General features: G+C 46.0%; 3 protein-coding genes and 1 pseudogene across 3 annotated transcripts; 2 read left to right on the top strand and 2 right to left on the bottom strand.

Moving 5' to 3' along the window:
• Nucleotides 1-1,231: 1,231 nt before the first annotated feature.
• On the top strand, nt 1,232-5,666 carry LOC127755644 (uncharacterized). Its single transcript, XM_052281339.1, has 8 exons — nt 1,232-1,346; nt 2,795-2,895; nt 3,017-3,320; nt 3,410-3,493; nt 3,602-3,742; nt 4,215-4,316; nt 4,473-4,639; nt 5,115-5,666. The coding sequence occupies exons 1-8, from the start codon at nt 1,232-1,234 to the stop codon at nt 5,253-5,255; spliced, it is 1,155 nt and encodes a 384-aa protein (XP_052137299.1). The 3' UTR covers nt 5,256-5,666.
• A 507-nt stretch (nt 5,667-6,173) lies between these two features.
• On the bottom strand, nt 6,174-7,361 carry LOC127760625 (ervatamin-B-like; annotated as a pseudogene).
• A 3,324-nt stretch (nt 7,362-10,685) lies between these two features.
• LOC127760712 (ervatamin-B-like) lies at nt 10,686-11,837 on the top strand. Its single transcript, XM_052285012.1, has 2 exons — nt 10,686-11,115; nt 11,218-11,837. The coding sequence occupies exons 1-2, from the start codon at nt 10,686-10,688 to the stop codon at nt 11,835-11,837; spliced, it is 1,050 nt and encodes a 349-aa protein (XP_052140972.1).
• Nucleotides 11,838-12,028: 191 nt separating this feature from the next.
• LOC127757091 (probable purine permease 11) lies at nt 12,029-13,702 on the bottom strand. Its single transcript, XM_052282516.1, has 2 exons — nt 13,107-13,702; nt 12,029-12,988 (listed from the first exon to the last, which is right to left on the bottom strand). Exons 1-2 carry the CDS (start codon nt 13,141-13,143, stop codon nt 12,570-12,572), a joined length of 456 nt encoding a protein of 151 aa, XP_052138476.1. The 5' UTR covers nt 13,144-13,702; the 3' UTR covers nt 12,029-12,569.
• Nucleotides 13,703-16,149: the final 2,447 nt, after the last annotated feature.

Raw genomic sequence — 16,149 nt, 5'->3', positions numbered from 1 at the left:
GGAGATGGATTCTAATAACTCAAGTGGACGTCCACCTATTTATTGCATATCAACTAAATGATTACGAAAAAATTCAAAAAAAATGACAAGATAGATTGATATGTAATATATCACTCCACAAACATGCAAGTTTAAATTCAACATCTACAAATTATAACAAATTTAACTGTAAATATACGTATAGTAATTTGAGTTTTGTTTGTTATTTTTTTACAAATTTGTAGAAATTGAATTTTAACTTGCATGTCTATGGAGTAATATATTACATATTGATCTATCTTATTAATTATTTTTAATTTTTTTAACCACTTAGATGACATGCCTAAACGGGTGAACATCGACCCGGGTGATTAAAACATTTTCCCCCTTGCTCTCCACATTCATCGGATAGAGCAACTAGGTTTAATAATTAGGGATAGAGATCTAGTCTTTTTTTCTCTACTTCTCAAAATATGTGTCGACCAATGGGATATATTGTCACGAGAGAATTAGTTGTGAGATTCTTGTAAAAAAACAATTGTGAGATTAGCACGAGAATTCAATTTTAAAATCCTAAAAAGTCGGTTCCTGAATTCCACTCTCCTAAATTTTCATTCCTATCTGCCATCCAGCCCTCACTCAAACTCTCTCATGTGCCACTTTTACCATTTTTCTTGTCCACGTGATGCCCTTTTCTTTTTGCAAATAGGCCCAGTCCGAGTGTCCGACGTGGAGTTCCAAGCAAAAAGATGGTAATGTCCATGGGCCACATATAAGACTTTTTCCCCACCGAAACACCTGAACTTGAACTTAACCAGTGAGAGAGAGAGAGAGAAGGGGGGAAGGAGAAGAGATTGAGCAGTAGGGGGCAAAGAGATCACATGGTGGCCATGGAGTCAGAAGGGCAAGCTAGGAGGAGGGGCAATGGTGAACGGGAGTACACGAGGGGCAGGAGTTGGACTGGCTGGGGGAGGAGGAGGGGCGAGACTCTCTCTACCCCTGGGCTCGGGAAGAGGTACGTAGTGTGAGGAGGAGCGGGCCAATTGAGGTCTAAGGAGCCTAGGCAGAAGAGGTAGTCGATGAGGGCAGATTAGGTGCAGATTTGCAGCGTCGGTGGCGGAAGGCGCTCGGTATGGACTCCTGTCGCAGGGTCAGCTGATGTGTCGGTGACGGAGGGGGCTCAACGGCATTGTTCTATCGCCAAGGCAGACCACAATGATGACTGTACGTCGACAACCTAGGGGCCCCGGCCATGGCCATCCTCGAGGTAGAAGACAATGACGACATGCATGTTTTCACTACCCGGAAGCCTCGCCAGCACGAGGAGAGGAGAATCGCCGTCGCATCATCAAGATTATCTCCTGTGGGTTGTGGCTGAAATCGGCAGCGGCGTTGCCACCACATCCACTACTAGGGAAGACATGTTGACTCCAAAACTCCTTCAATCTCATCGATGGTTGCTCGTCTCCCTCCTCCGCCCCTCTGCTTAGCTCAGCGTGGGAAAGGGAAAGACTTAAAAGTGGGCACAAGGGTATTTCTATCTTTTTTGCCTGGAGCTCTATATCGGATAGGGGTTATTTCTAAAATTGGTGCTACATGGATGAGAAAAGTGGCACATGGGAGAGTTTGACTGGGACCGGGTGTCAAAGAGAATAAAAATGTGGAAGAGTGGCATTTGAGCAATGGCTTTTTGGAAAGATAGTAAATAGTAAATTCTCTCATTTGGATGGCCCCACTCCTAGAGTAATTTCCTTCACACCATGAGTGCACCCCACGTATAGCGCAAAAAAAAAAAAAAAAAAAAAAAACTCCAATGAGATGCATGTGAAAACCACACGGATCATAATAGCACGAAAAAGACACTCCATATGATACACATCTAAAACTCACGCGAAACCATTAACCATGTACGGGTAAAATTACATAATAACTCACACGTACCACGTAGTACGTCTATTGGAATTGGGGCTCAGTGATTTTTATTTGAGTTCGTTTCAGCCGTGGCAGACCAGTCGATCGATTCCCAAGTAACCGGGGTTTTACATAAACCCGCAAACTGCTCTCCGACTCGTAGCGGGCTCGCTCCTTAGTCGATCGATCTCTCCGTTCGCTCGTCCTCCATACCCCTCGACGACTCCGTGTCTCCTCCCCCCGCCGCCTGCGCCGACCGATCTCCGTCTCACTTCCCGCCGCATCCTCTCGCCGGTCGCCGGTGAGCAGCGCTATCCTCTTTCTCATCCATCTACGCCTTAAACAGCTGTGTTCCCGAACGAATTGGGGTTTAGTACAAGGGTTTTACGAGCATATTATATTCGTTTGGGCAAGAAGTTTGCAGGTATAGAGAGATTAGAATAGTTCGTCGATAGTTCAGACACAAACTGCACCCTTTTTTTTTTGTTTGTTTTGGGTTCGGTTCCGTCTTTGAATTCCCGTGAAGCTTTTTCTATGATTCGAACCAAACTGTTTGTTTATGTCAATTGGCAGATGCTGCACTTCATAGTTTTTGTTAGGACCTGATGTATTTTTAGAATTTGTTTGCGTGGATAAATACGGTGGCATTGCAAATTTGCAATTCACAAATTATAACGTGATGAGAGATTGGCATGCTTTCAACAAGGTCGCGAACTATACTGTAGTAGTACTTTGGGATTTTCTTGTGCCCAGAGTGGTCTAGATTCCTCAATAAACGGTTATATTGATCAGGATATTATGATTACTGTATACTGAATTTCCACCATGCAACTCATAGACATGATATGTTTCAGTTCTTCTACTGGCGCGAAGAAAAGCTAAAAGCTGGTGGAGGGAGACGCAGGTTCAGATTATACCAGTCCTCTGTCACTAATGGGTGGACTCGACTTTGACATAGGCTTTAGTTTTGATAAGTTTGAGGAAAATGTGAAAAGATTCATTGAGGTGTGTGGTTCTTCTCATAACAAACATGATAATGTCAGTAATGTTTCGTTTAGCAGAATATTGTAGCGTGAGATAGGATTTACTGACAATTTTTGGAAATTGGCTTTCTAATTTTTGACAGTTACCCATAAACTATCTCGATACAGCTGTTGATACAGCCGTTGAGTTTATGGAAGACATCCATGAAAGAATGTTTGCTCCTTCCCCTAGCGATGAAGCTAATAAAGCAAATGAAATACTGAAGGATTCATTCTATGACAATGCAATCACTGGATCATCGGCAACATCCGTTAGAATGGAGTTCGTAGCTTCTAACAAGGAACTATCTAGTCCCAGTACTTCCACTGTTACTGCTGAAGACAGTTTTGCAGGCTCAGTTGTTGCTGATGCTCCCAAAACTGAATCAATTTTAACGAAAAGTCCAGGTTTGCTCTTGATGAAAGCATGTGGGATTGGTTAGGTTTCTGAATCAGTTATTCTTCGTTGTCATTTAACTTGTATTATTGTTGTGCAGAAAGCGATTCTTCTGAAGGGGGTAATATAGAAGTGAATGAACAGTGCATGTTGCCCGTGGACACCTCAGCAGCTGAAATATCAGGTATCAGTTGTTCTAACTTCTTACATTTCAGGTCCCTTTTGCCTTCAGATAGATGCAGTTATCATGAAATTATTTCATCAGAATAACTGTTAGTTCCCCTGTTTTTAGGTGGGAAATCTATTGATGTCGATGAGGAAGTTCTTTCAGGCAATTCAGAGAAGCCCTCGGATTCCTGCACATTTGAAGACCCAATTTCAATTGGGAAGGAATTAATTTTATGGAGGAAACCTGTAGAACCGCAATCACCTGGTAAGTATCTAGCTTTCCTTTATATGATTTTTCAGATCATAGAACATTTTCAGTAGACTCTGGCATACATAAATCAAAACTAGATATCCAGATTGCACCTAAAATTGCAGTCAGCCAGTCACATGATTTGACAACACACCGGTTGTCTGCCTTCTTCCATCAATATTTCGATTTACCTGCAGTAGTTAATTCGACGGAGATGGTTCGCATGTCCTCAAAACATATCCCAAGACTTTGTAAATCATGAAGTGAACAAAGATAAAGTAATGGAGTAGTGAACAAAGATAAAGTAATGGAGTATGTTTGAATTTCATGGTTCTGTCCATTCAATTAAATAGCTTATAGAACCTCCTTCCATAATATTCACTAAAATTTAAGTAATTATCCCAGAACAATTCAATCTTAACAATCATTTAAGTAATTTCTCCACTAAAATTTCCATAATATTCACCTAATATCAATTCTCTTGCAGAATCTTCTGCTTGTGATGACGCAATTATTCCTGAAGGGACTACTGTAAATTGTGAAGAGCCAGAACACAGTACAAAGGACACTGAAGAATCAGGAAAGCATGGTTTGTGCCATTTGTACCACTTTTGAAATGTGTCACGCAACTTTATATTCCCACACAGCATTGAAACATTATTCCAAAAAATCGCATATAGTGACAACATTCAATTATTCAAGTCCTCTAACTTGCACTGGATTCATGTCCCTTTGTGCTAAACAGGTGACCTATCAAAATTTTCCGGCGTGACTATCTCGCATGATTTGACCACAGACATGTCCAACGATGACGATTCAAATGTGTGGCTTGATATAGACCTCCAGGATGATCAGGAGCAGACAGAGGCAGATGTCTCCCCAGTTCGTCAACCAAAGAAGACATCATTCAAGGTACTACTCAGTGTCAATTGAAAAAAAAATGGGGTCGTGGTAGATTGATTTTGTTACATTATCTTGTCAGTTTTATGTAAATTGCACTAGGCAGATCTCTTCTTTCAACCAAGCGTTGCTGTTTCTGAATTTATTTGTTCCTACACATGGTCAAGAAAATTTCAGGATTAACAGAACAATGCTATATCTATATGCAGAGTTTACAATTTCGGACCCCATCGGCAAATCAATATACTGACCGGAATTTTTGGATTTTCTCAATTTTTTGTGGAATTTGATCAAAGTTTATTCAAATTCAGTCAAAATGTTTCAAAATTTCAAAAAGTTTCAGTCCGAAAAGTGCCGAAAATCACGAAATTTCATAAATTTCGGTCCTACCGAAATCGAAATTGTAAACCCTGTCTATATGACTAAACAACTGTGTGATGTATGTTTAGCTCGTCATAAAGGCGTCTGATGTTCTTGTTCGTTGCAGAAAAAAATGATGAGAAGCTTAGCGAATAAATTCCGGTGGTCGAAGAAGGAGAGGAATTTGAACCAGGCAGAAGCAGGAAATGTCAGGTATCAAGCAGTTTCATCCTCGGATGATCTGGACGATGATTGGGAGCTCTTGTAAATCTGCAGAAAGCTCCATGTCTGCTGTTAGAGGGGGAAACGTTCATGCAAAGAGAACTTCCCTTAATTCCTTCCTAATATCTCAGTGAAGGATGAAAAAGTGAGAGTTTTTATCCATCGGCATAACTGTAAATTCCAGATGAGGCTGTGAGCAGCTCCTTCAAGTTTTTCTCTTCTTGATCTGAACTTCTGACCTCAACACTTTCTTCTGATTAAAATTTTTCACTCCAGTTTTTTTTGTTGGCAGTTCTCAATAGTGGACTGGGAAATTTGAGTACAAAGCCCAGTTTGGGTGTACAGGTCATTGCATTGTTTTCTCTTAATGTTAATATAGAAGATTTGTTTAGTTTGCAAATCAAACTGTTGGATCCCATTTTTGGCTTAACATGCATGTAAGCTTCTTCAGACTCAGAGTAAGATTTTACTGTAGCGTATCTGAAAAACCACTGGTTTATTGATCAAAGGAGAAGAAATTTATATTATTCACTTGCATGATTGCATTGTCACAGCGGTTGAAAACTACTCACTCCATTCCAGATTATAAGTCATTTTGACTTTGGTGAAAATTAAATTGCTTTAAGTTTAACCAAGTTTGTAGAAAAAAGTAGATACATTTTCAACCCAAGACAAATATATTATGAAAATATATTCAATTATTGATTTAATGAAACTAATTTGATATTGTAAATATCGCTATATTTGTTTTCAAACTTAGTTAAACTTGAAATAGTTTGACTTTGAAAAAATCAAAACGACTTATAATATAAAACAGAGGGAGTACAAATCAATCCTTCAATCTGAGCCGTCCGTGTGATCAACAGGTAGAGAGTTATACTAGACACTAGCAGCACTACACTTGAGCATGCACGCTGACGAGCGCGCCGCGGCGGCGCCATCACCGCCGGCGGCGGCGTCGGCGTCAGGCCGTCGGGTAGAAGGGCGAGGTGGCGAGGCCGCAGGTGCCCTGCGGCCACCACACGTCCTTGGCGAGGTAGACGTAGCCCTGCTCGCCCCAGTCGCTGCCCCACGAGTTCTTGGCGATCCAGTACTTGTCGCCGCCGAAGCCCTCGCAGTAGCCGACGATGGCGACGGCGTGGTTCACCCTCTCGGCGGAGCAGGGCCCCCGGTACACGCCGCCCTTGTAGAACATGAACTCGCGCGCCCCGGCGTCGATGTACGCCGTCACTGGCTGCCGCGCCACCGCCACCGCCAGCTGCCGCTCGTCGTTGGGCGGCACGGCGCGGAACCCCGACAGCGACGCCGAGTGGCCGGACAGCAGCTTCCCCACGTCGCAGCCGCCCCTGACGCCGGTGTACGGGTACTCCTCCTCCGACGCGACGCCGCCGCGGGCGGCCACCAGGCCGAGCGCCGTGTCGGCCCGGCCGCCGCTGCAGCCGCGGCTCCCGGTGTCGCAGTCCACCATCAACCTGCTCCGACAGCGACACCAGCTCGCCAGTCCTGATCTTGTTCAGCCCCTCGATGGCCGCCGCCGCCGCGAACGCCCAGCACGACGCTGCCATTGGTGATTCACCCAATCAGTCCGAGAGCTTAGCCGAGAGAAGAGAACATGTCGGCGTCGATCTTACTTACCGCAGGAGCGCTGGAACTTGACGCCGGTGACGGCGCCGCTGGATCGCCAGTCGACGCAGCACGGCAGCCACGAGTCGGGCGGGATCGGGCACGGCGGCGGGGCGGCGTGGAACAGCCCGCCGGTGGCGTTGAACCCGGTGAACTGCTCGGCGAACTCGCCAGGGGTGAGGTCGCCGAACCTGTTCATGCCGACGAAGGAGTCCGTGACGGTCTGCGGCGCGAACGCGCCGACGCCGGAGAAGATCTCCGTCTCGCTCCGGAACGAGCCGATGAAGTTGGAGTTGTCCTTCCATATCTGGTACCGCTTCTCGTGCTCGATCGGGCACAAGTACGCCTTCCCGTACTGGGCCATCCACCGCGAGAACAAGAACCTCATCTCCTTGTCGGACTTCTCGCATGGCGGCGGCGGCGACGGCGGCGACGGCGACGGGTTCGCCGCCGAGAGTGGGAGCTGCAAGAGGAGGCAAGCGATGGAGAAGAGAAGGCTTAGGTAGTAACTAGGCTTAGGAGAGGCCATTTTGATTAGATTATGTTAAGTGTACTTAGTGCGTGCTGCTTTATGATGCCTTTTGTTGTATGGGAGACGTATGTTGTGGTGTAGAGCAAGGTTTATATAGACATGTTGTGATTTGTGACTTGGGAATTTTTGTGTATGTGTAACTAAGAGGAAAGTTATTTGGTCATAGGAAGTAGTATCAAAGTATGTTTCAATGCGGTAACCTGAGTATCTGCTAAAGCTAGAGTAGATTTTAAACTCTCGAGGGACGTCCCCTCTTAATTTGCGTGTGCACTCCATAAATATGCAAGTTAAATTTTAACTTCTACAAATCGCAACAAAAAAAAATTGCAGCTAGTTAACGTATATTTATAGTTAAATTTGTTTTTTTTTCATTGCATCATGTAGAAGTTAAATTTTACCTTGAATGTTTGTGGATCGATCTATCACATAATAATCTATTTTGTTGATTTTTTTTCAGTTTTTTCATAATAATTTGAGTGACACATAAACAACGAGGGGACATCCCCTCGAGAGTTTAGAATAGTTTTCCGTATTTGCTAATAACTTGCCAGGCCACCTTGATAGAAAAAAAATAAAAGAATTTTGTGAGACGAATAAGATGGATCACACCCAAATTGTCGGCTAATGTCTTTGCAACAAAGGAATGAGCCACATTTTCTTTGAGGAAATCTGCCATAAGGTCGTCTAATAAACTTCTTGAGAATTTTTATCACAGTTTTCTCCCTCAAATTTTTTGTGCTCTTTGCCTGAGCTTCCTTTTAGTTTGATTGGCAAATTGAACAGCTGCTTTCAGTCCAAAATCTGCCGGTACAGATTATTGATTTGATGATAAGGATAAATTAAACATTTAAAAATATAAACTTAACATATAACTTAAAATAAGGGGTACAAACGATGCATTAGAAGATTTTTTTTTAGAAAACATATTTTTTAAGCTTGGAGCAAATAATCCGATGAATAAACTATAAATAGAACAGGCCAGAAGGATATTCCTATATTGCAACATTGGCATAATTTAGCTAGTGTTGATTAACAGGCCAGAAGGTTTATGAATTTAGTCAACTAGCAATTAATAAATCACTATCTGAAGCGGTGGAAATATGTTCAGAATATGGTACGGTGTTGATAGACTTAATTAGTCCCAGTACATTTTAGTTGCTAATATGAAAATGCTTGCGAATTACTTTGCAAGGAACTATGTGCTTGATGTGTGTTGAGGGGAATAAATAAAATGGACCCCAAATCCTTTGACCGTGTGAGTCTCAATCTAATTGTTCGAGGTCTTCGGTGGCGACAAGTTCTAATTTTAGTTTTACACTGGAGTGTTTCTCTAAAAGCTTTCATTTTGCCAATTTTAACTGTTTTTATTGATTGTGCTAGTAACTACATGTACTTAAACATCTTTGATGATAGAGCAGCACGACACGTCACAGCAGCTGGTATTACCTTCTGGGCACATTAAGTATCAGTGACAAGTGGAATTCGAGAACTAATTAATTAATTTGCTGGCCTGAATACTACATCTCGCTCGATCGATGTTGTACTGCAGGTCAAGTCAATTGTAAATGTACTGACGTCGAAGACGAACAGGAAACCTTTCAATCCGTGGAGAGGGTGATGAACACTTCAGAGAATTAGTTAATTTTAGCATCTTCAGAATTAGCATAAACTAACTCACGCGCTAATTTCATACGTATATGCCAAAGTACACGCTTTTGTACGTAAGAATGTACTTGTATTTAGCAAACTAAGACATCGAATAGCGATGGCGATCGGTCAATGGCTGCCAAATCGCAGTAAGATTTGCCCTATTCTGGTCGTCAACGCGTACGTCGACACAGCAGTTATCAATTAACCAAAGTTGCTATACATGAATGCGTAATGAAGGCAAGCAGCTTGTAATAAAACGATTAAAACATCTGCATTGTGTGCTAGTAGCTAGCTAGAAACCGAAATTGATGATTTGGAAGTTGAAACTCCATGCTTTTGATCGAATTGGTCACGTGCGTTTCTCTGTCACGAACTACTGACGAACTACCTACTAGCTAGACTGATCGTTATATCGAATCGACAAGTAATGCAACTGTTTTATGTGTAACACTAGAAGCAGAGTGTACTTAATTATATATCCTCCCAGCAGTGAGCGATCGAGAAAATATCAAGCGTTTGCGTCTGCATTTGACAATAATATGTAAATCGTGAATGTAATTTCTGCATTTTGTTTACATGAAATTTGTCGCAGGAAAGCAGTGCAGCGCACTCTTCGTAAGTTCGTACCAGTATCTTAAAACTGTGGATGGTTTTTCATTAATCACGATCATGCTAACGAGAAACCTTGTGCTTAATTTCTTCTTGAGCATGCATGGTTCAGACTTCAGTGTCTACCTACGTACGGACAGAACATGTCAAAGGGAAAAAGGTCGTCGGAATGTGCATGTCAAAGAGCTTTTTTTTATTATTTACAAAAACACACTGTAAACACGTACGCTCACAACACGCGCACGCTAGTCCCTATAAATGCACACGTATATCCTATCTCTATGAGCACCTCCTGGATCAGTAATTTTTGATATTTAACGAAATCACCATGGACAAAAGACTGGATTGACAAATCTTGAGATTGACGAAGTTACCATAAATGAACGACTGGGTCGACAAATTTAGAGATTGACAAAATCACCATGGACGTCTCGCTATTGACAAGTACTTACGGCGCCTACTACTTAAAAATAATAATTAGTCGTAAATACGAGTACTCATGTAAGTCTAAAATTTAAATTTGGGTGGACTGGTTCCACTACAAGGAATATATCTAGTTGAGTTATGCTCACTTCGCAAAGAGCTGATTTTTATGTACAGTTGTATCAAAATAATCATTAGGATACTAATTACTAAACATCACGATCTGCTGTAAATAGTCAAAAGAAACTTCTTCCATGCACGAACTTAACACATTCTTTAACAACTATTGATCGATACATTTCTGTAAATAATTTAGACGACAAAACAGCCACGACATTTCTGCATGTGACAGCATACTGAAGTGAACTACACACTTGCATGGTCTATCCTAAGTTCCTAACCTAGTCATTGTTACAGGTACCATAAACCATTACTAAGACAAACCCCTTATTTAAGGCCTGGTTGTTTCACAACACTTGATGACCTTCATCACAATCTCAATATATAGCTGCACCAGCAGCTAGCTAGACTCCAGTATAAGTACAAGACTAAAACATCAAACTTTACCAACATCTCGATCGAAATAATTAAGTGTAGGATTAGAAGTGATAAACTGGTGATTTGATCACACTTGCAACAATGGCGCCTTCGCGTCCAGTGGCTATTGCTGTCATTCTCTTGTGCACGTTCCTGGCGTTTCAGGCGATGGCGGCGGACGCCTACGGCGGCGGCGGCGGCGACGGCGTGACGATGCAGATGTTCGAGGAGTGGATGGCCAAGTTCGGCAAGAAGTACCCGTGCCACGGCGAGAAGGAGTACAGGTTCGGCGTCTTCCGCGACAACGTCCGCTTCATCCGGAGCTACCGGCCGCCGGCGGGCTACAACTCCGCCCTGCGCGTCAACCAGTTCGCCGACCTCACCAACGACGAGTTCGTCTCCACCCACACCGGCGCCAAGCCGCCGTGCCCCAAGGACGCGCCCCGCGGGGTGGATCCCATCTGGCTGCCGTGCTGCATCGACTGGAGGTACAAGGGCGCCGTCACCGATGTCAAGGATCAGGGCGCCTGCGGTAAGAAGCTCGCTCGCCGTCGCCGCCATCGCCGGCGGCGACCGGCCGGTAGCTGTTGGCTGTTGCTCGCTGACGTTAACACGACGGTCGTCGTCGTTGCAGGGTCTTGCTGGGCGTTCGCGGCGGTGGCGGCGATCGAGGGGCTGACGCAGATCAGGACGGGGAAGCTGACGCCGCTGTCGGAGCAGGAGCTGGTGGACTGCGACACCGGCAGCTCCGGGTGCGCCGGCGGGCACACCGACCGCGCGTTCGAGCTCGTCGCCGCGAAGGGCGGCATCACGGCGGAGAGCGAGTACCGGTACGAGGGGTACCGGGGCAGGTGCCGCGCGGACGACGCGCTGTTCAACCACGCGGCGCGCATCGGCGGGCACCGCGCCGTGCCGCCGGGCGACGAGCGGCAGCTGGCGACGGCCGTGGCGCGGCAGCCGGTGACGGCGTACATCGACGCGAGCGGGCCGGCGTTCCAGTTCTACGGCTCCGGCGTGTTCCCGGGCCCGTGCGGGAGCGGGAGCGGCGCGGCCGCGGCGGCGCCCACGACCAACCACGCCGTGACGCTGGTCGGCTACTGCCAGGACGGCGCGTCGGGGAAGAAGTACTGGGTGGCCAAGAACTCGTGGGGCAAGACGTGGGGCGAGAAGGGATACATCCTCCTCGAGAAGGACGTCGCCTCGCCGCACGGCACCTGCGGCGTCGCCGTCTCGCCCTTCTACCCCACCGTGTAACCGCCACCGCCATCGCCGCCGTCCTCCTCGTCATCTTCTTCTTCCTCCGTCCCGACATCGAGCCCACTATAATGTTATATGGGCCGAGATTTTCTGGCCTCGTCCATAGATGGGCCTTAGTTAATTATTGGAATAAGTCTATTTTAATTACCTCAAATATCTTGCTCCCAGATGAATCGCATCCTTCAACCGTAAAACTAGCTATAAAACCTCTTCCATTTTTGAAAACCCGTGCAGACAGCCTCCTTTGGTGGTTTGACCTAGTTACTAGTCATTGACATATGGGTCCCACCAGCTGACTCAACCAATCAACGGAGTCAAAGCAACCACGTCGGACGAAATCACCTTCCAAACCACTAAAGGAGGTTATTTGCACTGGTTTTCGAAGATGAGAGACACATTACATCCGGTTTTACGGCTGAGGAATACGATTTATCCATGAGCAAGAGTGGAGGGAGGTATAATAGACTTATTCCTTGATTGTTTCACCCAGGAAAAAGTACACCAAAGGTCCCTCAACTTGTAGTCGAGTTACAAAATCGTCCCCGAACCACAATACCAGATATATGACATCCTTCAATCTACAAAACCGTTCACTTCAGATCCCTCGGTACTTTTGACCCCGGTTTTGTCTGATGTGGCGGCTGAGTTGGCGTGGGACCCACGTGGGCCCCACATGTCAAGACGCTACATCATTATTCTCGTCTTATTTCTTTTTTTTCTCTTTTCTTTTTATTTCTTCTCTTCTCCTCTCTTCTCGACACAGCCGGCGGCAGATGGGGAGAGGCGGCCGTCGAGCCCGGCCCCAGCCGAGCTCTGCCGCCACCACCGCTCGCTGGGCTCGATCAAGGGAGGGGCCGGTGAGCCCATTTGGAAGTAGAGCAGCAGCAGGACGATGAGAGGCGCTCCGCAGGACTGCACCACCGTCGCCAGCCACAAGCTGTCGCCGCCCCTGATCGTAGTATATCCGGCCGAGAAGCATCCCACGCTCTGCCCGCCGAGGACGAACACGATGTTGGCAAGGACCACCGCCCACCACCGCAGCCGCTTGCTGGACACAGGCGGCGCCGCCGCCGCGGCCGCCGCAGTTGCATCTGCTCGAGACGTGCCCTTGTCAGACTCTGCTACCACGTCTTCTTGGCCTCGAACACCTGCACATACGAATCATCCGTCTCATCAGTATAAAGACTGGAGTAGTTTTGATCGATCTCACACCATATCTCATTCTAAACCGTGATCGATTTGGCAGTTCATGACCGAGACAGAGACCTGTAATCTGCAGCTGAATTTCAGCAGCATTGCTCATTGTGAGGTTCAGAAAAAGGATAAACAACAAGATGCGCCTAGTGCTCGTCGTCCACAGGTCTAGCAGCAATGGAAGGCTGGAACTTGCCAACTTGGAGTCGTCATCAATCAGTGAAACGATAAAATGGTTGATAGCGCATGTGCAAGGGGCTAATTTTGCCGTCAAACATTGCAGAAGTACCAAATTATTCGTGCCCACCAGCGACCACGATAAACCTGACACCTTGCACGCGAACGACGACGACCTTCTCTTGGGCGGATTGCGAGCACCACCTCGTCGCCGTCTTCTCCTTCTTCGCCGCCACCGGCGTCGAGCTTGCGTTGGAGGAGCGCGGCCTCATCAGAGACATGGCGCCGCCACGAGGATTACGGCCACGAGGCGGCTGCCGCCGCCGCCTCCGCAGTCGGTGTCGTCGCCCATGAAGCTGCTCCCCGCCGCCTTCGCCCTCTCACGCGCCGCTCCTCTAGCCGCAAACACACGCCTCCTTCCCCCACCACCTGCGCCCGCCGGCTGCTGCCCGTGCAGCTGCTCCCCCACCCGCGCCTGTGAAGAAGAGAGGAGAGAGGAGAGAGGAAGAGAGATGGAGAGGGGAGCGTAAGAAGAGGCTGACGCGTGGGTCCCACGCTGAGTCAGCTGCCACATCGAATAAAACCGGAGTCAAAACTGCTGACGGACCTAGTTTGCACTGGTTTTGTAAGTTGGAGTACGCCGGATATCTGGTTTTGCGGTTAAGGGACGATTTTGTATCTCGATGACAAGTTGAGGGACATTTCGGTGTACTTTTTCCTTTCACCCACTGTCGCTTTGCGGCTAGTACGGCCCATGAAGGCCCATTACCATACTGGGCCGGACCACTCCGGCCGGCTTCGGGTGAGGTGGCGTCGGTGGCGCGAGCTCGTCGTCGTCGGACGAGACGCCATTACTGGCTCTCGTGACTGTCACTGATTGACAAATGATGACGACGGCGACGTTAGAATTATCGATCGGATCAGGCAATCGCCCGTGAAAGAAGAGCGGTTTCAACACGATATCAAACTGAGGTCACCGGTTATGGGCGAGCACGTCCACTTCGCTTCGCGTCTGGGACGCTGCTTTAGCTGAAGCTGACTGCTCTAATCTGCGTCGAATTTAGTAGGACATCATCGATTCATCTCTAGTCTTTTACTGTGGGTTCACGGACCCAAAACGCACCAAAACCTTCGTCCACTAGCGTAGATTTTGAAAGCCTCAGTTTTGAAAGGGGGGAAAATTCTTTATCGCTGCTGGAATTAAAGCACTGTTTGATCAAGCGAATGAATTTCATGGACAGCTTAGTTTTTTCACAATAATCGGGTACCTTTTTTCTATGTTCCAAACAGGTTAGTACTCCGTATAATTTATAAGCCATGTTCTACTGAAATTTCTGCAAATTTTCTGTGGAACTTCTGCATTAAACGAGGCTGAGGCATGTTTACAGAGCAGAAGGTGGTTGCCATTAATCAAGACACTGTTTCGCTGGTCCGTAAGCTGGCATGATTGGTGTGTGGTTGAAGCGTCCAGCCACCTCTTTCCCGGTCAGGAAGACAAGTACATTGGAAGGGAGCTAAGGTAGTTAGTTAGCCCGTGCGTCTGCAAGCATATACTACTACTAACAGTATGTGGCCCCAAGCATCAGAAATAGCCCAGCAGCCACTTCGTTCACTTGCTTGCACTGCAGCCCTAATCATTGATCCAATCTCACCATCTAATCTGGTTAATTAAACAGCGTTCTCATAACCAAATCCTTGTCAAAGTAAGAAAAAAACAGGCAAGCATGGCAAGAAGTGCCAACTCTTGCTGTCCTGTCCGACGGAATCAAGCCATATGCCACAGTGCTAATTTGTACACATCTGCTTCTTTCTCATATGAATTTTGTTTCGCCTGAAACTCTGAATATCATGTCACAAATGTCATTTCTGGGGAGAAGAATTTGCCCTGTCATTGTCACCTTTTCGTTGTTCCGTTTCACCGGTTTTTATTTCTGAAGTCACGTACCGTAATCGTTACTGCATTACATATGACAGCCACTAATTGAGGCAAGCAGGACATAACGATTCTAAAAGCTTCTAATCCTAACTGCCTGTAGACCCCAAAGCTAAGTTAATGGAAACTGGAAAGGATCCTTTAGTAACACTTGTGATGCAAGTTTTCGGCGTTAGTTAGCATGCAGCTTCTGAACCTATAATAACAATGTCAGTGGGGGTTATTCTCTCTGCACAACTAGACCTTTTTTCTGCAATCAGTTATATTCCTCAACTGGTAATTAATTCGGACAGTTGCTGTAGTTACTCTTCAAGTACATGCTCCAGTGAATTGACCTTGATTTCGCAAAGTACAAAACTGTGAGCTACTCCATGTTACAGACATGTGGTTGGAGGCGATACTGTTTGGTTCTGCATTGGATCGCGAGAGAGAACACAGATGTGGTTCATGTGTGATTCCTCCTACAGCACGTTTCTCACTCACAAGATGTTGGTCTGTATGAGAGGATCTCAATCTAGGGCTCTGTACTATACTAAAGCTGATTCTGCTGTGCTGTCATTTAGCCCTTCTCTTTTTTCTGCCCAACATGCTTTCTTTTCTCTGATCTAGCCAATGGGCAGCACAAGATTGCATCTTGAAGCTAGCAGTGGGACAGTACTACACTAGTGTGCTACAGTAGAAACTGGGATGGAGAAAAGATGGCAGAAGTGAAAGAAAGGCGAGTTCTTTCTAGTGAAGCAGATAGTATAATCTTGTTTTGTCCCTGGAAGAAAGAATCTTACATTTCAGTCAGAGAAAGGCAACGAATGATTTAGCATAGCACGCACGAACAGCAGAGTGGGGATAATAGGAAAAACGAACTTGGAATAACTTGATGGAGAGGATGATTGTATTGGGTGGTCTAAGATTTTGCCCCGCCCTATACGTGCAGTTATACCATTCCATTACGAATTCTGATGATGGTATCTTTACTTTGCTCTTGGGTCTTTGTCAATGGCAGTAAAG

This window comes from Oryza glaberrima, chromosome 1 (assembly GCF_000147395.1).
Source record: "Oryza glaberrima chromosome 1, OglaRS2, whole genome shotgun sequence".
Taxonomy (NCBI): domain Eukaryota; kingdom Viridiplantae; phylum Streptophyta; class Magnoliopsida; order Poales; family Poaceae; genus Oryza; species Oryza glaberrima.
The sequence above is the reverse complement of the archived record's forward strand: the minus strand, read 5'-3'. Positions and strand labels throughout refer to the sequence as shown.